This window comes from Antedon bifida, chromosome 9, assembly GCF_963402885.1.
Source record: "Antedon bifida chromosome 9, ecAntBifi1.1, whole genome shotgun sequence".
Taxonomy (NCBI): Eukaryota; Metazoa; Echinodermata; class Crinoidea; order Comatulida; family Antedonidae; genus Antedon; species Antedon bifida.
This window is the reverse complement of record NC_136234.1, coordinates 2221772-2245446: the sequence shown is the minus strand read 5'-3', so window position 1 is coordinate 2245446 and position 23675 is coordinate 2221772. Positions and strand designations below refer to the sequence as shown.

Genomic DNA, 23675 nt, shown 5'->3' with positions numbered 1-23675 from the left:
ATTTGTGTAGAAAACATTAATAAGGCCTGTTTAGCAAGAGAAAAACAGAAAGAGTGCTAACTAAACCATATAACTCTTCAATTACAATATATTAGTGCAGTCATTTTAAAGACACAGTTTAGCAAGACTTGTAGGCCCATCATACTTATACAGCAAGACATAGTAGTCACCTATACACTTGTAGACTCACTTGGTTACAAACTATCTTTGTGGCACTCCATGAAACATTAGGCCTGTGTCAAACACATGACTCTCTATAGGCTGTGGTTACCCCAACAAATATCTGCCAAGAGTGCTAAGTGATGCCTAACTGAATTGTAGCCTAATGAAAATTATGTAGATATAATTGTAATCAGACCTATTTTAGGGAGACTAAGGTTTAGCAAGATGAGTATGTAGGTCCAGCGTACTTGCACGTTTATGCTTGTGGACTGAGACTCCATTGATTTTATTCCTTTGTGTCTGTCGGGTAAACACAGGCCTGCCTAACACAAACACTGAGCTGGGGGGCCTCCCCAGAAACCAAATGAAGTGTGCTTAGCATCGTCGAATGAAAGAGAGGCCTAGCAAATATATTAGATAGTTATTAATTAAATCTATCCATGCCTGAGTTATGGTTGAGATATACTGTAAAATAATAATAATAATAATTGCTTTTCAAGAGGCAGCTAAACAGTATTTTACTCACATTGTTTGGCCTTGAATAGTAGGCCTACATGCTCCCCTCGATGTCGACTAAGTCTACAGTTATCGTCTGACTTCCGCGAAAACAATCCAATGATCTGATTGGTCAAAAGTCGGCCTACTTCGACGCATTTGGAAAAGATAACACAACGCCGATAATTATTTTAGTGTGAACGTTTGTGAGCATGCTTTGTAGTCTGGCCTTTTTAGATAACCTATCGATTTAAATGTAACCAAATTTATAATTTTATTTCATTTTTTCTTAGCCATATATTGGCTGTAGCAATAACTGACCTCGTCTATATTTCCGGTTTACCTAGGAAAGACACTCGCAAGGTATACAATTAATTTCACCTTGGTATAAGTTGTTGCTACGCAGAAATGATAATCTCAGATGTTTTAAAATGACCAGTAAAGCCTGCGTTTCCTGATTGACTGGGATAGGGAGACGGACGTGTGGTATCTTCAAGGCCTGAAATACCTTTTGGTTTGTAAATTTTGGCCGGTAGGCCTACCTTGAGCCGAGAAATGTGCACATTTGTGCAAACAACCACATTTGTGCAAACATGTTGCCCTGAAACATGAAAACAACTACATTTGCAACATGGCACCCTCAAATGTGCAAACCTGTAAAAATGTATAATCCACTAATGTGCAAACATCACGCCGTTAAATGTGAAAAAGATCAGTTTTGACGTTAAATGTGCAAAATTCTATAAATGTGCAAATCATTTTCTTTAACAGGAAAATAATATAGATGAAGTAGGTATGAATATGGTATAATCCTTAGGCTAATGTAAATGTTATGCGTGATTTAAAATAGCGCAAAGATTTCGTTGAATTTGAATCTGCACTGAACATTGTGTAATATTTTTAATTTTAACATTTGTAGAATAATTTGTTTGCACATTTAACATCAAAACTGATCTTTTTCACATTTAATGGCGTGATGTTTTCACATTAGTGGATTAAGGCTACATTTTTTACAGATTTGCACATTTGAGGATATGCCATCTTTGTACAAAATGTAGTTGTTTGCACATTTGAAGGCAACATGTTTGCACAAATGTGGTTGTTTTCACAAAATGTGACTTTTTGCACATTTCACGGCTCAACACGGCACAATAGTTCTTTATTCCTGCACTCCTTACCAATAACAAATTAATTTCATTCATTCATGAATAAATCAGCACCATTTAGGCTACTTTTAATTTTAAAAACAAGGTATAAAGAACAAGTTTGAGAGTTCTTTCATTAGCCTAATTGTTTTAATGAATGTTATAATCTATAGGCTAACACCGACGTATGCAAAAGTGTACTTGTCGGGAGTGTGAAAAATGTTTGATGCGCTACTGCTTTATTGCGACGAAGTTTCAATCATGATTCTGTAAGGCAAATAAGCTACTTCCCTGGAAGAAAATTTTCGGATAATCGGCTTCAAAGTTAATTCAAATAATAATACGAGCATAAACTTATCAGGAGTCACCAACTTCCTGTTGTTAGGCTAGGATTAATAATCGATTGGGAATCATTTCCTTTTGGTCGGGTGGGAACAACCATTACTCCGAGGAACAAAACAGCCCGACAGTCTTCATAGGACGACTGATCAGCGTACAGCTAACAGGTAAGATCACAACTTTTTTTTTTGTGAAATATTAATTTTCAAACAAATGACTGCAAAGTATTTTATTTAAAGAATCTATCTATCTATCGAAGATTAAACATTCGAATTTCATGTCGACCCGTTTTGAATGTTTGTGGTGGTGGGAGACACCGGCAATTTGCAACACAAAATAAAATTGGAAAAAAGCAACAACAGAAAAACAAACTTTGAAGAGGGTTCTAACAGAAAAGTAAATTGCTGCTTTATTTCAGCTGCTTGTTTCAGTATTATCAAGTTATTTAGCGCCCCACAATAAAAAAAAAGAAAAGGGGAGGGGTGGGTGTCTGTACTACACCATCCTAATAACAACCATTAATTATGGCCTCTACTACACTTAAACATTGTATAATAAATGCATCCACAATGAATACAATTATCTAATGGTTTTCCTTTGAGTCGAAAACAAATATAAGTGAACTTAATTTTCTTTAATTTTCTTGCAGACTATGGCTGTCCTTAGGTTTTTTTGTTTCGCGCTTATTCTGAGTCTTTGTTTCGGCAGAGCTATGACGAATGAAACGGAGAATATAATTAAAAATATTCGAGCACTGATTTATAAGGCACTCTACAATAATGTTCTTGAGAAGACCGGTGGACCAAATGAGCTGAATACCCTTGTACTCCTAGATCCAAGTGTTCCTTTGAACAAGGAAGACGTTGGACACACACCAGATCCATCAACGCCACCAGATTTGTCAGAGTTCAATAATCTACTTCCTACAAAACTTTTAATTAATAAACTGAACTACAAAAATGCACCTATAATCCAAAAGAATGGCGTTGCACAAGTCTACAAAAAAATAATCGACAAAATGATCGTTGAAAAACCAAATTTAAATAACATTGAACAGAATAAATACAACGAAGCGGAGATTTTGACTAACGAACGCGTTTCTGGTTCGGTGATTGGACGTACAAGTAATGAAGACGTAACTAAATTGGAAGTTTATCGCCATTTTCGGTCAATTTACTTCAATGCCAAAGAAACTAAGGAAAAAGAGATATATGAAAAGAAAAATACACTGAGATCAATGGAATATCGAAATTGGTACATGTACAATTATAGAAAATTAAAAGATAACGAGAAATCTGCTCTACAAGATTGGGTGATTAAAGGCTACAAGAAGATCATAAGTGAAGCACTGGAGATCATTGATGACGTTGATGAAATTTCTATACTAGAGATAGACGATGCAAAGAATGAATACGAGGCCGCTATTTACGAAAACGAAAACGTATTGAACTTAAAGAACATAATAAAAGATGAGATTAAATATGATGTTGAATATTCCCCATCAAATTGGAACAACCATCTTTATGATCAAATGTAAGGTTTGTTTTTAAAAAAGTATATTTTCTATCATGCCTGATCTTTTATTCCATCAATTTTGCAACCGATTCTCGCTATTATACTAACAAACCCCACAAACAATTATTTTCTTAATAATTTAATATTATGATTTGTTTACAGACATGCCCCGACACCAACTTCTTCTCAATATCTAAACATGATTGTTGATCTGAAAGAATATTCAATCGTACTACAGGCTATCGCCAACGCTCACGCATCAGACGCAATCGAAGCGCAAGACAACATAAATACAGACGAAGCGACTGTGAAGGCTCAAGAAGATGCACTAGTATTACAGGTTGCTGAGTTGATAAAGCAGCTTGACGATTGCAATGAATTAAATATGAATTGCTTAAGCGTCGATGAACTCGCTGAAAAACAGAAGAACGATACACTGAAGTGGGAAGAAAATCAGACACAACTCGATGAATACAAACTAATTCTAAAGAACGCCAACAGTATCAAAACGGCGGTTGATAATCTTATCATAAAGATTGGAGATAAAATAACCAAGTATGAAGAGGATTACGAAAATGAAAAGATAATTGAGTTAGAAACGGACAATAATTTGTTAAATAATCATAACTTCCCCGAGGAGGAATGGGAAAGCTTCTATTTCAATTCCCAAATTGAGCTGAGAAATATTAACAACGAAATTGGAAGAATTGCGGAATTCAAACCAGCAAAAATTAACAAAGAATTTAAGGAGATTATTGAAAAACGTGGCTCTAAGACTCTAAATTTAGAAATCAGAATGCATTACAGGGGTGTTGGTATCTACAGGCCTTGGTTTAACGAAGAAATATTTCAGAACGACAACATCAAACTTGTAAGTTGTCGTTAACATATTTCTCTTGAATTTTTCAATTTTTTTTTTATCAGCATGTTAAAGGAAAGAATGGAACGTATATCTCAACACCTTTAAAGCCATTTTAGTCTTCACTACTTATCGTTATTTTAGCTATTGAATCTTGTAAATTCTGAAGTCTATTTTAATATCAGGCAGGGGAATTTCACTATTCCCGAAAAAAGGTGACCTTTTAAAGGGAAACTTTGTGTGGGTCCTGAGAGTTTCCCCTTAATACTAGTTTACTGTAGTTTTAATAGCACGTTTTTCTCATGTAAATTAAAAAAATCCTATTTATGTTTTTATTTTCTGATTTAGAATGACAACACATTGGTATCACCTGGCTACAAAGACGATCTGATTAATGAATTAAAAAAGAAAACAGGCGACAACAACAACAAAGAAGATCTGTACAAATTCCCTCTTTATCCGACGGGCCTCCTCATTGCCAAAGACATCAAGATGAAAATCCGTGGTTTGAATGAGAAAGTGGGCAAGGAATTGATCGAGAATTCTTACAACGCTGACCAAATCGGCATCGATCCTCCAGAAATTCTTGATGATAACAATGACAACGATAACAATAACATCCACCACTATGGAGAAATATTCGGGTTTACATACAATAACCGCGATACCAATGCAGTTCGCTATAGAGTGAGGCAAGACTACAATGACGTCGACATAGAATTCCTCGAGCCACATATTATTGGTCAATACTGTGACATCATGAAGAAATTCCCTAAAAAATGAGGACCTTTTAGTTTTTCTATGTAGTAAATACTTGTAGTACATGTAGATTTTAATCATTTAAGGGCGTACACGTGTAAACTTTTAATCCAAACTTACCACTGGACATACCTGTACAGAGAAGAAGACATCTGATATAATTTTGTTACGCATTGGAATACAAATAATTCATAAAATTGAATCTAGTATTGTATTAATAAATTGAGTATGACATTTTTAAAAGTAGTAGTTGATGCGAATTAGTAGTAGTTGACGCGAATTAGTAGTTGACGCTAATTAGTATTAGTTGACGTTAATTAGTAGTAGTTGACGCGAATTAGTAGTGGTTGACGCGAATTAGTAGTAGTTGACGCTAATTAGTAGTAGTTGACGTTAATTAGTAGTAAGCGTAAGTAGTTTAAAGATATATTGTCCCCCTAAAAAAATATTTTTTTAAATTTTTTTTTTGAATATGTTATTTTAATGTCACATAATAGTTATTCACTCTCACAAAAAATTAGGTCTGAACAAAATTTATTTACCTGAGAAAAATGTAATTTTAAGCAAAAAATTGTCAAATTGTCTGGAAGACAATGAGTTTTTGGGTAATTTAACTGTTTATTTTGTTTTTTTATAGGTGAATTTTTTTCCACCGTTTTTTTTCTTATGGAAGTGAACAACTTCATTAAAACTGCAAAATGGCCTATTCAAAGTCCGATTTTAAAAATCTTTATTTTCCATGATTTTGGGGGACAATACATCTTTAAGTGAATAAGTAGTAGTTTATACTTTGATATTGTGACTCTGAATATAGTACAAACAGTTTTTAAAGAGTTCCAAATCAACATGTTGAAACATTTAATAAATTGTTTTTCCCAAAATCTTTGTTTACACTAGTATTTTTACCATTATTCTGTACATTGAAGGAACTTACTGAGTATAAAGCTACTATACATATAAAAATATAACAAGTAAAGAATTCATACAAAATGAATATTATAAATAAATATCTGCTACAAAATACCTAGAACTACAATTATCATACAGAAAGCACCGATATATGAAGACTGGCAACTAACTACTACTGTTCTCAAATATTAAGAGACTATGTCAAAATCATTCTACTTTTTGGTTAATTTTTAATTATTCAGCAAGTTTGGGAGTGACTGCATCTTTGACAGAAATTATATACATAACATCTTTTTTTGCAGTAAAGTAGTTTCTGCAGTAGGCCTACAATTAGCAGAATTACTCGAGGGCATCACCTGAGATTTTTCAAGCCTATTTTCCATAAAGGATTGAACTGCAGAAGACATACCTTCTCGCAACGAGTAATAAACCATTGAAACAGTTTACCAGCCGACGTTGTTAATTCTGAGACCACTAACACCTTCAAGAATCGCATCAACACAATGTAGTTGATATGGGGTTAAAAAGGCACATCGCCTAAACTTTCCCATTAAAAACTAAACTAAACTAAACAATAATTTTGACATGATGACTAACTCAATTACTTTTTGCACTGAGATGTTTTAACATTAATTGATCTTTACAAACAACCAACATTCATTTTGGATGAACAACTTAATTATAAGCTGTCTTGCATCTGAGAGTTGTACATAATATTATATTCAAATGTTCAACATTTTTTCCATAAAAATGTTAACTGTGTGTCAGTGGAATTATCACTGCTTCATAGTCTAATGGAGGTCAACCTCTAAGGCAAAATAGTTTGACCTCTGGCTCTGACCTCAAAACCAAAATTCACCCCTATCAACAGTTTAAAAAACAAATTATCACATGATTTCTGCCCCTACACTAATACATTTTATGGTATCTATATCAATTTTCTACAATATAGTTCCACCTCTAAGATGTGCATCTCCCTACGGCCAAACCTTCTTACAACCTTGTGCCTATTATATCACAACCATGTAATCCGATGTATAAGTTCATACAATGTAAGTTCCAGAATGTTTCTGTAATGAGCGTATTCAACACACAACCTTTGTGAAGAAAGAAGAGTGAATCTTCGGTAACATCACTTCTTGTCGTTGACACTCCGTCGTGGTGACCTCCTTGGCGACGTTGAAAGAAGAGGATTTGCTGAAGCTATTCGGACTGTCTTTTTCTGAGTGGGTTTATGAAGAGGCTTCATTTTTGGTGGGGGTCGAAATTTAGGTAAGCGAACAGATTTTGTTTTTGTATTATGAGTTTCATTCTGAAAGACACAAAATTATGAGAAATAAAACGAAACTATTTAAAAAAAGAAACAAATTATAAAACTATGTATATTTGAAAATGATAAAGGGTACAGTTACGCAAAATGATACGAACACTGTTTTGGAAAATAAGGTTAATAAGAGCTAAAGACACGAACAATGAAAGTGATATCATACAAATGAGGGCAGTATCTACCTTTTTACAGTATGCAAATACAGAAGTCAGAACATGATACTGTAGTACAAATCTCAAATCATTCTAAAAACATCTGCTCAATTGTCATATTACCAAAATTACCAAAAATAGGGGTTAGTCAAGGAAGCTATCACAACACAGGTTGGTATATAAGAATATGCCTGTGTTTATGATCTATTGTTATTGCTATAATGCTATGGCACTGAATAAAAAACTTTTAACTATGTCAAGATGAAGAATACTGAAAATCAATTTAACCGTACCGTGGTGGTAATCGCTGGAGCATGAACACTGATCATGTGAACAAGCATCTTTTTCAAACGACCTGTACACTTTCTTTCAACGTCATCTTCAAGCAAAACCCCGAACCGTCGCTTATATTCACGTCGAATTAACACAAGATCAATCTAAATGAAACATTAATCAAATTAAATTCATATTTTTTAAAAGATGAAATTTAAACAATATGTAAAAAAACATAATATGAAAGAATTTTGCATACATGCATTTTGCCTGTGGCATTATAAGGCAAAACGATTTCATGCTATTGATCCCATAAAAAAAAATAAAAAAAATGTGATAATGTGCGTAGTTGGTCGCTTTCTTGTAGATGCTTTAATTGTAGAACGTAATTATTTATTTATTTCTTTCTTTCTGTGCTCTGTTCTGGGTTGACCAACTAGCATAGGTGTTTAGCACCTGTTTGGTCTTTCCTTGCCCCCTTTTATAATTGTTTTGTCTTCTTTGTAATGTATATGGCAGAAATTGAATAAATAAATAAAAGGTGAATAAAGAAAATCTCAATATGCTATTCAGAAGTGTAGAAATCATCTTCTGTGTGTAATAGTTATCCCAATTACCTCTGCTCTTGTTGTGATAATTCTCAAGACAGTCAAATGATCACCTTTCTTCAAACTGCTGTGTAGAACATCCGCAAAATACTGGACACAGTTATCAAAACATTTCACTGCAATAAATAACAACAATTATTAGAAATGCTAATACACTGTAGGTCAATGGTTTGTCTATCAATGCATATATCATTTGTCAATTTAGTAAAATATGTACTACTCTGCATCCTAAAATCGAAACACGCTTATATGTCTTTGTTTCACACCTAGCCTAGATAAAGTAATAGTAATAGTAATTTAATAACAGTTTCTCTAAATTGTATTCGTTAAATGGTGAGGATATTTCATGAGTTAAAAGATTGACTGAATCTTTCAACTCATGAAGTATATCCTACATATTTAACTTCTGAACTTTCATTATTTGTATAATCATCTTACCTAATGTTAACATCATAACTTTCATATCAGCTGCTAGAACATTCTGTAGTTCACGCTTAAGGTTTTGTCCAGATTTCTAAAACAAACATTAAAATAAACATCAATTTCATATTTCAAGTTCCTCTTTGGATAATATAAAACAGTATTGAATCTCAAAGTTGAATTTTAAAACCTTGTTCTTACCTGTGTGTATCTCTGGAAAACACTACCAATGTGTTCAAAGCTTTTATTTTCCATTAAATTAAGCAACTGTCCTTCCATATTCCAGCGGCTGTCTCCAGCATCTATAAGATAATCCACATCACTTTCCACTTCCTCTTCGTCCACTGACCCTGTCTCTCTCCTTGCTCCCTGTGAATAAAAGAATGCAAAACGTATTGGCCTAGAAGATATTATAACATAATCATCCATCCCATGATCAAAGAGAATAACTGGTATCACTCAATGATTGCTCAAAAGAGTACCTAGATAGTCCAGTTAATTTTAACTTATTTTTATTGCATGGCCTATGGGGTAACAATGAATCACCTCTTCTTGAAATTTCAATATACACATTTCACATACAGTTTCAATTTTGTTTAAAAAATGTTTACCAATTTGAAGAAACAATAAGCAAATACTATTTAGTACACCAAATGGTTTACCTTGGCTAAAGCTAGCATCATCTTCATTGCATCTCCACTAAAATTGTCTTTAATGCCATCCTCAATAGTTTGATCAAATTCCACTTTGTAGGCATCCTTAATGAGGCTGATGGCCTGTAGGTACATGTAGAAGTATAAACAATGTAATGGTTATGAATTGAATTGAATAAACTTGATAGGTGAACACATTAAACAACTAACTGCATATATAGAATCTCACCCTATTCTAAGAAGTGAATACGTTTCTGTGAAATGAACAAGGGGAAAAATACAAAAAAAAACACTGTACACTACTTAACTCCTATTCAGGGAATGTCCCTTGGTTGTGTCCCAAAGGTGTCCCCTTAATGAGTTCTACTATATACAGAAGATAATTGTTTTGTCACACACAATGCATAGACAGCTGGAGAATACACATTATACAAAAGTAACTAATAGATTACTCAGTAAAGTTTCTGTTTCATTATCATGATTACTTTTTATTAACAATCAAAACACAACCTGTACCTACCTTATTATTTCGTGTACATAAGATTTCAACTATAGTTGTATAAGATTGTGTCTGAGGATAAAATGAGCATTTTTAGAATGTAGTAAACATTTAAAATAGACAAGACTATGTTGTTTTCCTCAGCATTCCCCATTTTACATTATCAACAAAATAAGAATTGTAATCCTGGTAATTTCTTGTAATATAAAAAAGTTTCTGTTCTTTTCCAGTTTTTTTCAGTTTATGGAATGGGTGTAGTTAAACACAAATTTTGTGTTTAAACATGTGCAGAAAACTTACCAATAAGGCATGATTTAGGCACAAAGCATCATACGTCTGTCGTTCTTTAAGCAACGCATCAAAAATTGCATCATAATCTTCGCCTAACTTTGTTCTTAATTCAGTTTCAAGGTCCTAAAAGATAACAACATAACAACTATACATGTCCATAATATTAGCCTACAAATCATGTTTTTTTCCAACGTGCTATTATGACCATATTGGCTTAATTGACAAGTTCTATAAAGCATCAGAATATATTCTGCAACTTTACATGATCATGCTTGATGTGTAAAAGTGTGACGTGCAGTGGCATAGATAATGTCTTATAATCATTAAAAATATCTAATTTCTATGCCATCCTGATACTTACTAGTTTGTACTGAGCTTGGAACTTGACTTTTGTTTGGTGGCGCTGTGCGTATGTCCGACGAACCAGTGCCTCTATCAGGTTTTTCTGTGTTTGCCCTTGAAAAATGAAAGATAAACAAATTCAAGTAAATATTTCAACAACGCCTAAAACCTAAATTCGCTTGCAATGTAATATGCATCCTCATATATTGTTAATAGAAAATAATTGTTAGAGTTCTGTAAGACATATGTACTGTAATACATAGTGGATATGTTGCTTTGCATTAAATACAATGTATGGTGTAAACAAATCTAACAGAAAACATTTTGTATATAAATATGAATTCACTTACCTAGACCCTTTATTACCCTAAATAATTTAGTGGAATCTTCGACATCATCATATTCTTTTGGTTTACTAAATTCCTCTTTCTGAAATTAAAACATTACATAAAATATTCAAATTTAATGATAATATTGTAATGATTTTGGGGGAGAAAAGATAGAGGGCGGCAGATGAGCAGGGAGTTGAAAAGGAGGAGAAGCAGAGAGCAGACGTATAAATAATAGTAGAGATTTAAAGAGATTGAAAAACAAAGTGTAAAAGAGAAAACTAAAGTGGAGTAATAAAAAGAGAGAATTATAGAAACAGTAAGTAGTAAGTGTAATTTATTTCGTGATTTCTTGTTACAAAAAGAGTGAGAAAGTTACAGGTTAGCCCGAGGTTACGTTGCTGTGGAGGTTACACCATTGTTGGTGGTTACGTTGCTGTGGAGGTTACACCCTTGTTGGTGGTTACGTTGCTGTGGAGGTTACACCCTTGTTGGTGGTTACGTTGCTGTGGAGGTTACACCATTGTTGGTGGTTACGTTGCTGTGGAGGTTACACCCTTGTTGGTGGTTACGTTGCTGTGGAGGTTACACCATTGTTGGTGGTTACGTTGCTGTGGAGGTTACACCATTGTTGGTGGTTACGTTGCTGTGGAGGTTACACCATTGTTGGTGGTTACGTTGCTGTGGAGGTTACACCATTGTTGGTGGTTACGTTGCTGTGGAGGTTACACCATTGTTGGTGGTTACGTTGCTGTGGAGGTTACACCATTGTTGGTGGTTACGTTGCTGTGGAGGTTACACCATTTGTTGGTGGTTACGCTACTATTTGAAGTTACGTCATTACTGGTGGTTACGCTGTTGTTTCAAGTCCGGCGTAATAGCAGAACTAATTTAATTATTAATTATTATAATCGGTTGTTACAAATAATTTGGAATCATAGAAGAATAAAGGAGGTCACTCCACAAGTTGTAATTGATTTGTTTGTTTCATTCGAGTGTACCGTGGTACCGCAGACCCTTCCCCAAAGGGAACGAACCCGAGAACGGATTTTCGTTACATTGGTGGCAGCGGTGGGATCGGTCGTGTTGCGGAAGGAATTACTCACACGATGGAACAATTACAAGAGTCATTAGATGCTATCCAGAGGGAGATAAACCGACTGGAGAACGAGGTGACGGACATGGACCCGGCGCAGCCGTTAAGCTCCAGTATTGGACACGGCTCCCCGCCCCAGAGGAGTACTGGTGGTAGCGGACGTGCACCTTTAGAGAGAGATAGTTCGGAACAGAGGGCGGAGGAAACCGATAGTCTGGAGATATTAGGGTCCCCTGTTGGACAGTCAACAGGAAAGAGAAGGTCGCAGCCGACCGAAGTTGACACCTTTACTCCACCATGGCCGTTGACCCGGGAAACAAGGATAAGCGGAGCAGAAGCGATGCAGAAGAGGTTTGGAAAGAACCTCCGATGCCAGAGACCAGTCATACATCCCGATAGGTTTGAAGGAAAGGCGCCTTGGAGGGATTATCTCCAACACTTTCGGGCCTGCGTGGAGGCGAACGGATGGACGGAGGAACAAGCTGGAGCATTCCTCAAAGCCAGCCTAAAAGGACCAGCCTTGAAGGTATTGGCTGTGGCCCCAGAGCGGGAGTTAACCTACGTGGAACTGATAGCGGCCTTGGAACACAGATTTGGTCCAGAAAAGAAAACAGAAAACTTCCTAATGGAACTGAGACTTAGGAGACAGAAACCCAACGAGACATTACAAGAGCTTGGGCAGGCCATCCGAGAGTTATCCTACCTGGCATACCCGGAATTTCCAGAAGCAGGAGTAGAACGGTTGGCAAAAGGACACTTTAGCGACGCCGTGGGGAGAGCAGAGATTAGAGAAGGAATCTTCAAAGCGTCTCCAGCCACGCTGGATGATGCCCTCAGAGCAGCGCTATCCACGGACAGTTTCCTCAAGCTGGAGGAGCAACGGAACCCACGAGCACCCCCGAAATACCTACGGCCAATCACAAACGAACCTCGACAAAGGCAGGACGATTTTGAAGAAAGAATGGGGAGATGGATGGCCCAGGTAGAGGCACGCATGTTACCCCGCTCGACAGAACAGCAGACGACGAGGAGGCGGGATAAACCATGGGAAACAAGAGAAGAAAGACAGGAGAGATTGCGTAAGACTGTCTGTTATAATTGCCAACAGAAGGGCCATCTCGCCAGACAGTGCCGAAATAGAGCGACGGACTCGGGAAACGAAGAGCAGCCGACTCAAGGGGTCGAGAGGAGGCTGGAAGAGATCGAAGGCCCAGTGAACCAAAGAGAAAGAGGAGCTACTCCTCCACCCAAACCACAAACCACACCTCCACCCAGACAGTAAACCAACTTAAAAAAACAGAATACTCCAAATACCACCCTAGCGAAGGCCTATACGTAGGAGCCACTGTCAACGGGACGAGAACAACACTACTGGTCGATACTGGAGCGTCGGATACAGTCCTATCATCCCGATTGTACTACGAAATACCGACGGAACGCCGACCGGAGCTCAGACGGGATTCTCGAGAATGCCAACAAGCGGACGGCAGTCGTTTAAACACTATAGGACGTACCTGGGTAGGATTACAAGTTGGCCACACTTTTAGGGTGACGGAAGTGGTGTTCGCAGATTTAAAAGTTTTGGGAGTACTGGGGATGAATTATCTACTAGGCACAGGAGCGGCACTAGACCTTTGTAGACTACAAATGAAGGTGGGTGGAGAGGTGATCGAACTGCTGGGATCTGATGAGACACGGTTCTCGCCTAACATAATCGTACGGGACACTTCGGTTATCCTGCCAGGGCACGAACACATAATTCTGGGAATGATCCAGTCACAACCTACCGACACGGAGACAGGCCTGATAGAGCCGGATCGTGAAGGAGAACTAGCTGGACAAGGACTCATCATGGCAAGAACGCTAGTGGATGCAAAGCAACAGGCGCTACCACTACGAATCTTTAATCCAGGTGGTGAAAAGAGGGTACTACGCGCTGGGACTAAAGTCGGAAAGCTGTATCCGGTATCTGCAGACCAGGTCGAAGCTAATGCCCTTCATCCGGAGGACCCTGAGCCCAGCCAGCGACTTTTCCCAGAACACCTGGTGGACCTTTTAAGCCGAAGCGTAACCGATTTAGAGCCGCAATACCACAGGCAGGTGGCGTCTTTACTAACTAGGTTCCAAGACGTCTTCTCGGAAGGAGATTCGGACCTTGGAAGGACGAATAAAGTAAAACACCACATTGACGTTGGAACTTCTCGGCCCGTCAAGGAACAGCCAAGACGCCAGGCGGCAGAAGCCAGCAAGGAGATAGAACGTCAGGTCGAGGACTTATTAGAGAGAGGACTCATCGAACCTTCGGACAGCCCGTGGGCGTCAAACGTCGTATTGGTCACTAAGAAAGACGGCACCAAGCGGTTCTGTGTGGACTACCGGCGGCTGAATTCGGTTACGATCAAGGACGCTTACCCAATCCCTAGAATCAATGACTCCTTAGATGCGCTTTCGGGTGCCAAATGGTTCTCAACACTGGACTTGGCTTCAGGATATTGGCAAGTGGAGTTAGATGACGATGCTAAGGATAAGTCCACGTTCACTGTGCGAGGCGGCTTATATCGTTGGAAGGTAATGCCATTTGGACTCTGCAATGCCCCTTCTACGTTCGAGCGGCTCATGGAACGGGTGCTGTCCGGTTTGCAGTGGAAAGTACTTCTTGTGTATTTGGATGACGTGATTGTTTATGGAAAGACGGTGGAAGAAGAGATGACCGCCTGGAGGAAGTGTTTTGCCGCTTACGAACGGCCGGATTAAAATTAAAGCCCAAGAAGTGCACCTTATTTAAACAGGAGGTCTCGTACCTCGGACACCGAGTCTCCCATACCGGGGTGATGACCGATCCTGAGAAGATAGAGTCTGTAAAGGAATGGCCAACGCCAACCACCGTCCGGGACGTTCGTAGCTTCTTAGGATTGGCGTCCTATTATAGGAGGTTCATAAATGGATTCGCATCCATAGCCGCCCCACTGCACAAATTGACAGAGAAGTCCAGACGATTTTCCTGGGACCCGGAGTGTGAACAGGCCTTTCAAGAGTTAAAGGACCGATTAGTACAGGCACCAATTCTCGCTTACCCTCGCCCCGAGGGACGTTTCGTTCTCGACACCGACGCGAGTGACGTTGGCATCGGCGCTGTATTGTCCCAGGAACAGGACGGAGAAGAACACGTAATATGTTACGCGAGTCGGACTCTAAGTAAGACGGAGAGAAACTATTGCGCTACACGCCGAGAATTGCTGGCCGTAGTGACCTACCTCAAACACTTCCGACAGTACCTGTATGGACAATCAATCACAGTACGCACGGACCACGCCTCCCTGCGTTGGTTGACGAGTTTCAAAGAACCCGAAGGACAGCTTGCCCGGTGGCTCCAAGTGTTAGGAGAATATAATTTTAAGATCGTCCACCGTCCCGGATTAAAACATGGCAATGCAGACGGGCTGTCCAGAAAACCGTGTGTGCAGTGCGGAATTGACGAGACGATGGCGAGGAAGAAAGAGCTGGCCTGGAAGGCAGTAGAAGTGGAGATGGAAGAAGCAAGGGAACGGTCCTCGTTACGGCTGGTCCAATTTCAGCCGACGTGGAAGAACGCAGACATCCGACAGTCCCAGATGACAGATGATGCCATTCGATGGGTCATGGGATTCCTAGAGAGAGGGGAGCCCCGACCAAAGTTCGAAGAGATCGCCGGGTTGCAAACTGATTATAAGAGTTACTGGCAGAACTGGAACCTGTTGGAAGTAAGAGATGAGGTGTTATATCGCCGGTGGGAATCCGACGATGGTAAAGAGATAACCTGGCGACTGGTGCTTCCTGAAGCAATGAGGTCTACGGTTCTCGAAGAGCTCCATGGAGGAAGGACTGGTGGACACTTGGGAGTGGCTAAAACTACCGGAAGGTTGGTCCAACGTTATTTCTGGCCAAAAATGGGTGCCTGGGTCCGGAGTTGGATACGTAAATGCGACGGTTGTGCTCGGCGAAAGACACAACCAAGAAAGAAGGCCCCCCTCCAGCAACAACCCGTAGGAAACCCTATGGAAAGGGTTGCTATGGACATATTAGGCCCACTGCCTGAGACCGACAGAGGTAACAAATACATTCTAGTCGTAGGTGACTATTTTTCTAAATGGATAGAAGCATACCCTATCCCCAACGAGAGGGCGGAAACCGTTGCGAGATGTTTCGTGGACAATTTTGTTTTGCGATTCGGAGTTCCTCGACAGCTCCACACCGATCAGGGGAGGAACTTCGAGTCTGACCTAATCAAGGAGTTGTGCAAGATATTGGGAATAGACAAGACTCGGACGACGCCCTATAATCCCAAATCAGACGGGATGATCGAGAGGTTCAACCGCACTTTGGTCAACATGGTGGCGATCATGATAGAACCCCACTGTAACCAAAAAGACTGGGATGTTCACGTGCCGTATGCCACGTTTGCATATCGATCCACTCCGCATGCCTCGACGGGAGAGACACCAAACATGATGGTCCTTGGGAGAGAGGTTGCCCTTCCTGTTGATTTGACAATGCCAATAATGGAGACAGAAGACAGAGAAATGAAGACCGACTACGCAGAGCAGTTGAGGGCAAGGCTTCGGGCGGCCCACGGGAGAGCCAGAGAAACGCTTAAGAGTAGTGCCCGCCGTCAGAAGGCGACTTATGACCAGAAAGCCCGGAAGCAGGATCTCGAGATAGGGAAATATGTATGGCTATATAATTCGGCGAAAACTGTAGGGAAATCGCCGAAACTTCAATGTAAGTGGCATGGGCCATACCTAATTATAACGAAACTATCTGAGGTGGTGTACCGCATCCAAGAGGGACCGAGGAAGAAACCAAAGGTCGTGCATGTGGACCGACTGAAACCTTATGAGGGTGAGGAGATCGCCCGCTGGGACATCCCCCCCGGAGACGCGAGTCCGTTGGCTCGGGTGGCGCAGGAAGCCTTTGCCGAAGGTAACGAGACGCCAACAGTCCCGGAAGAAGTAGACGGAGAACTCCAACGTCCCGAAACGCCTGAAGAAGGCCCGTTGCTTACTATCCCAGAGGAGCCCGGCGATCGGGGCAATACGCCTGTACCTCAACAAACCCCCCCAGAGGGAAGGTATCCCAAGAGACGTGTAAGGCGGAGGCCGGCACGTTACGAACAATAACCAGCTATGTTCTCTTGCCGTTTGTTTTTGGTGATTATTTTGGATTGTTATCGGGGACCGATCATTTTAGGAGGGGGGTGATGTAATGATTTTGGGGGAGAAAAGATAGAGGGCGGCAGATGAGCAGGGAGTTGAAAAGGAGGAGAAGCAGAGAGCAGACGTATAAATAATAGTAGAGATTTAAAGAGATTGAAAAACAAAGTGTAAAAGAGAAAACTAAAGTGGAGTAATAAAAAGAGAGAATTATAGAAACAGTAAGTAGTAAGTGTAATTTATTTCGTGATTTCTTGTTACAAAAAGAGTGAGAAAGTTACAGGTTAGCCCGAGGTTACGTTGCTGTGGAGGTTACACCATTGTTGGTGGTTACGTTGCTGTGGAGGTTACACCCTTGTTGGTGGTTACGTTGCTGTGGAGGTTACACCCTTGTTGGTGGTTACGTTGCTGTGGAGGTTACACCATTGTTGGTGGTTACGTTGCTGTGGAGGTTACACCCTTGTTGGTGGTTACGTTGCTGTGGAGGTTACACCATTGTTGGTGGTTACGTTGCTGTGGAGGTTACACCATTGTTGGTGGTTACGTTGCTGTGGAGGTTACACCATTGTTGGTGGTTACGTTGCTGTGGAGGTTACACCATTGTTGGTGGTTACGTTGCTGTGGAGGTTACACCATTGTTGGTGGTTACGTTGCTGTGGAGGTTACACCATTGTTGGTGGTTACGTTGCTGTGGAGGTTACACCATTTGTTGGTGGTTACGCTACTATTTGAAGTTACGTCATTACTGGTGGTTACGCTGTTGTTTCAAGTCCGGCGTAATAGCAGAACTAATTTAATTATTAATTATTATAATCGGTTGTTACAAATAATTTGGAATCATAGAAGAATAAAGGAGGTCACTCCACAAGTTGTAATTGATTTGTTTGTTTCATTCGAGTGTACCGTGGTACCGCAGACCCTTCCCCAAAGGGAACGAACCCGAGAACGGATTTTCGTTACAATATACTGAAATTTTAAACCAAATACAGTATAGCCAACAATTTGTACTCCTTTCCGAAATTAAATTTACCTTTTTTTTCTCCTGTTCCTTTTTTCTAAGGTTACCAATGGTTGGTAGTTTTGTTGGCTGTTTCTTTAACATTCTTTTCTCTGGAGACGGTTTAATACTTTCTTGTTGCTATGGAAATAATTAATACGTTTAAAGGTATGCTACTCATTGTTTAAATAACAGCTTATTAGCAAAGCAAGGTCATTGGCTCCTAGTGTACACTGAACCTGATAGAGGCACTGGACAACCTGTAGAACCAAGGTGAACCCTATTATAACTGAATTATTACATGTTTTTATTTATTTTATTTATTTATTCAACTTCTCACTGACACTTTTCTCACAGTTAGTGAAGGATCGGGACCAACAGGTGGTAAACACCTCTAAAAACGGTCCAGTCCCAAATTGCACAGTGGCTGTGTGTGACAGTGGCTGTGTTTGTTTCGTCTCAAAAGATATACTAGGTTTTTTAGAGTGCACATGAGCTATGTGTACACTGGACATACGATATATAGTCTGAGAAGACTCGTTCTACCACCAGAACCATGCAGCTTGTTCTACCACCAGAACCATGGAGCGAGTGAGTGTGTCTTCAATTCATTTTCTTCTTCTTGTGTAGTAATAAAATAATATATTCTTCCCGTTTAGGCATGATAACCTTATTAGTTAATTAAAAACAATTCAAATAATTATTAATTTCAACCTACAACTTCTCCCTCTTGTTTTTCCCCAGTGTCATCTTCATTTGAAATCTTCAGACCTTCAAAACCTCTAGTATCTATCTCGTACGATTTTGTTTCTTGTGTTTTTTGCGATAGATAATACTCATGCATCAGATACTCATCCTCCTATGATAGTCAAAAGTTTAAATAACTCAAGTTTACAAAACAAGTTGAATATAGCTTTCAAACTGATTAAGCTTGGTCACCACTAGAAAAACAATTCTGTCACAACACAACTGACTAGGCAACATAAGAAAATATTCTTCTATCAATTTTGCATCCCCTCTTATGACATGTTGAGTCATCACTTTTACAACATACACAAAGCAGAAAATGATGTTCATTTCTCATTCGTGACATTCAAGTACAGTATGTTCTTACAGCACTTTGCATTAATACGTTACGGCATTGCGTTCCTAGTGGACACCAAGCTTAAAGTGTAAAATAAAAAAGGTCATATACCCATTTGTCTGAATCATAGACGCCATTAACGTTGTTTAATCGTCTCTGTATTTTAGAATTCTGTTGTGCTATTTTCTCTTGTTCTCGTTCCATAAATGGGCCATTTAAACTAGAAATTGAAGAAAAAAACAAATATAAAATATGGAATTATTATTATGAATAAAAATAATGCACATTTCATTGCTCTGAGTGTTGTACTGTATGTATGGTGAAATGAAGTTTATAAATTACTGTATGTTACCTTTTTGGTTCATAATCCCAATTCCAATTGTCCAGATGACCATTTGACCGAAGCACATTGGTCAGTTTTGCTAACAGAATACGATTTTCATAATCTATTATAGCTTGTCTTTGTTCCTCAGCCTAAAAATAAATGAATTTTAGCTTTTAAAACAAAATAAATTTAACTTTTAAAAAAGTTAGTAATAGGTAAAGTAGGCCGAAATTGAAATAAAAGTTGATTGATATGAAAGGCAATAATAGTAAAGAGAATAACAGCATTTTGGATAAAGTCTGTCAAACACTTATATGAAGAGAATTTAATTCTAGTTCGGTTTTCTTATGCTTCTTTCGCCTCCCTGTAGGTCAGGTTCGCAAAAATGACAATGCCAACATCCGAACATTTTTTATTTGTTAACAAACATGGAATACAGTGAGATGGCCCTTTTTAGGTTAACCATGTTTTACAATATAAATTTTTTAATATATGTTACCTGTATTTTCTTCATATTAATCTGCATGTGGTAAAATGTTTTGGGTTTTTTTGTGTCTAATCCATGTTTCATACGATTCATCTAAAATGAAAAAAGAAAGTGAATTTAAACCATCCAATCTTATTCATTAAAAAACAGAACTCTGTCAATTTAAAGATTTCTCAAAAAAACATGAAGAACGAAGATTAATAATATCATACTTTAAATAGGTTATTTTGTAGTTTTAATAAAGTTAAAAAATAATGTTTTCACTTATAAAATGACCAAAAAAAATGGTTAAATTCAACCAAAAACCCATTGGCTGGCAGCCAATTTGACCATTTTTTGCTTTAAATTATAGTTGTTTTTTTTAGGTAATACATTTTTTTTCGATCCAATTTTTAGTGGATAACTATTATGTGGCTTTAAAATGGCATTAAACAAAAATTTTGTTAAGAATTATTTTTTCAGGGAACAATACATCTTTAACAACTTTAATAAAACATGAAGCTTGTTAATAAGACCATATTGGAGGTACCAAGATGACAATACTGAATTGGCTAATGAATACAATATTGCCTGTGTTGATTTAGTAATTATTTTTATTTCAAGCAATTCCAAATTTGTTTTTAAATTATTTCCATTAATAAGGAGAGTGGCTATGTGTCTTCAAAAGATTGTTCTCATCAACAACGTATACCCGAGATATTATTAGGATTTAGCGAATCTGAGCCACTGGTTGTCATAGAAATACAAAACAATCCTCTTAAGTCAAACACTATTAATGAAATCAATGTTATCTTGTACAATATTGGCAAAGAAATATGTTTGATTAGCTAATGAGATTTCAAGACAGTATTTTAGAGAGGCATTCTTAAGTGTTTTGGCTTTCATTATTTAAAGATGTATTGTCCCCCAAAAACATTAACAATGAAGAATTTATTTTTAAAAATCGGACTTTGAATATACTATATATATATGTCATTTAGCAGTTTTAATAAAGTTATTCACTGCTATATGAATAACTATAATGTAGTGACATTAAAATGGCATATTGAAAAACAAAATTATAATTACTTTTTGGGGGGGGGGGGGGGGGTATACCTTGAAAAAAAAAAAAAATATTCTACAGTAATATATCTTTAATTCATTTGACTTTAATACATACAAGTTATATATTAGACTATTTTATTTCAGTACAAATCTTGGAATCAATACTTTTTTTTTTGGATAAACTACTCTATGGACCTTCACTACTACTACTCAAATGAAAAAACAGATGTGTTTGCAGATGTACATTTCAAAGCAGCTGGATTAGGATTGAATACATGGTAAAATAGTCTAAATATATTATAATACAAGGATTTCATTAAAAATGTCCATTGACATCAATAAATCAATGGCATAACATTAATTGGTACAATTATTTAAAACTATAGCATTTACACATCAATTGATATTAACAAACTTGGAAATGTGAGCATGGACCTATTAATTAGACTAAACTAATTCCCATGGTGTGTGAGTAAGCAGATAAAAATAAAAAACGAAAATCAAAACGATAAAGTGGCTTCATCTATATAAAAAACATGTACAGTTATTTGCAAATTACAAAAGATAAAAAGTTGGGACATGCGCTTACCTTTTGTAAGTGGAGTTTATAAGCTCTGTCATTCCATTTCTTTTGAAGTCGATTACTACAAGCAGGAAAAGCAGGTACTGTTCGAGGCATGCTGAGCATGTTTAGAGGTAGAATTATTAGGCCTAGACTATTATAATTCCTAGACTATCTGCCCAAGAAAGTCACTGACTAGCGGCTAGTACTCAGGGTGAAGGTCCCTATCATCTACTTCTAACGAGTAACGTCCTCGTCGGGATTTTTGACAAAATCGCGTTCGTTAGTTGAATTACGATCACTAAATGTCATTAAAATATTCACACGATGTTCGAGATGCTTGTCGAATTTACTCAGTTATCACAGTACAGCGAAACAAGAGTGTTAGAATAACAGTTAATCCACTGTTATTGTTACTACAAACAAACCAAAGTATTATGTCCCATCTCACGACTCAAAAGCTGTGATAAACAAACTAATAAAAGTAAGCATGCGCGTCATGGAAACCATTCAATCAGCATTCAATAGACTTAAATCCAGACGTCGTAAAAGTTTTGTTAGATAACTCGTGCAATGCCAATTTTTGGAAAAAGTTTTACAGTTTAACATACGCAAAAAAGCAGTATTGAAAATGTCATTGAGGATTTGCATGTCAGTTTAAACCCATTTTTTCTCAACTGGGATACTTCCTTGTATAGTCTCCATGTTCTTGTAGGAGTAGTAGTATACAAATAATGAATGTTTATGATGAGTGTATTATGATACAAATAATGGCATGAGGAAGGTTATACATCAACGAGGCGACAGCCGAGTTGATATATAACCTTATATCATTCACCGAATGCCATTATTTGTACCATTACACGAATATAAACATTCATTATTTGTTTTATATAACATCTAAATAGATTCCGGTCATTTTATTCAAATAAAAGGTACATTGATTCACATCACATTGATTTTTAATAAATATATTAAATTTTATTATTTATATGGAGTTTATAAATGCACCTACTAGCCTAATTCTAACAATGTCTTGTAGAGATGTTCCCATTAATCAAAATTCTAAAAACGATCTAAAGTTAATTTAAATGCCTTTTTGATCTAAATTAGTACATATATATCACTCCAAAAATGTCCTTCCATCTCGACACCAGTCATAACAATAACATTTGCGACGGAAGTACTAAATAGGTGGCGCAATAGTATAAAAAAAATATTTTCCAAACACGAACAGATTTTTTTTTGTACACGAAAAAAAGTACTATTAAACGATCATTTAATAGTGCATACTATTGCATGCCAATTGATCCACAGTCTAATCAAATGATAGGAATTTATTTAGGTGTTATATAATAGGTACTGTTATATATCTTAAGGAACACTCACACATCATCTTTTATTGTTTTGGATAGTTTGTGTGTTGTGCACATACTTGTGTAGCAGCCTATGACATCACGTGCTACGTCTAAACTTTAAACAGTAGTTTTCTATTGGGAAAATGCGGGGCCAACTCATTATTTTACTTACTAAACACCACATACCCGATATTAGTTGTATGTTTATCTATTCTCTTCAATATCTAGTAGAAGAAAATTATAAATATATACATATCGTGATATTTGTTTTGGTTTACCCAAAACATCGGGAGTAATCTCAATTTAGCAGGTGATGACTCAGAATATTGGCAGTGGCGTAACGCACAGGCCTGAGGCCCCGCAACGCTGGAGGTCTCAGGCATTTTTAGCCTTTCCAGCATATTTTAATGCCTGTTCTTTTCGCTCCCATAAGCCCTGGGGACCCTGGGTTATAGC

At 37.7% G+C, this 23675-nt stretch overlaps 2 protein-coding genes across 3 annotated transcripts; one reads left to right on the top strand and one right to left on the bottom strand.

Annotated features, from left to right (window-relative positions):
• Nucleotides 1-2167: 2167 nt before the first annotated feature.
• LOC144851678 (uncharacterized) lies at nucleotides 2168-6118 on the top strand. Of its 2 annotated transcripts, XR_013614204.1 has the most exons (5): nucleotides 2168-2308; nucleotides 2791-3674; nucleotides 3819-4527; nucleotides 4864-5666; nucleotides 6051-6115. XR_013614204.1 is itself a non-coding variant. In XM_078709258.1 (4 exons), exons 2-4 carry the CDS (start codon nucleotides 2794-2796, stop codon nucleotides 5296-5298), a joined length of 2025 nt encoding a protein of 674 aa, XP_078565384.1. In that variant the 5' UTR covers nucleotides 2168-2308; nucleotides 2791-2793; the 3' UTR covers nucleotides 5299-6118. The 2 variants fall into 2 exon arrangements, 1 of the variants encoding a protein (XP_078565384.1); XM_078709258.1 differs by having other exon boundaries at nucleotides 4864-6118.
• On the bottom strand, nucleotides 6096-22304 carry LOC144851679 (annexin A13-like). The gene is made up of 16 exons (XM_078709259.1): nucleotides 21889-22304; nucleotides 20268-20348; nucleotides 19796-19917; nucleotides 19555-19663; nucleotides 19078-19218; nucleotides 18393-18500; nucleotides 11099-11177; nucleotides 10768-10862; nucleotides 10416-10529; nucleotides 10137-10187; nucleotides 9626-9739; nucleotides 9165-9332; nucleotides 8982-9057; nucleotides 8553-8659; nucleotides 7956-8099; nucleotides 6096-7495 (listed from the first exon to the last, which is right to left on the bottom strand). Exons 1-16 carry the CDS (start codon nucleotides 21985-21987, stop codon nucleotides 7316-7318), a joined length of 1788 nt encoding a protein of 595 aa, XP_078565385.1. The 5' UTR covers nucleotides 21988-22304; the 3' UTR covers nucleotides 6096-7315.
• Between the last annotated feature and the right edge of the window lie 1371 nt (nucleotides 22305-23675).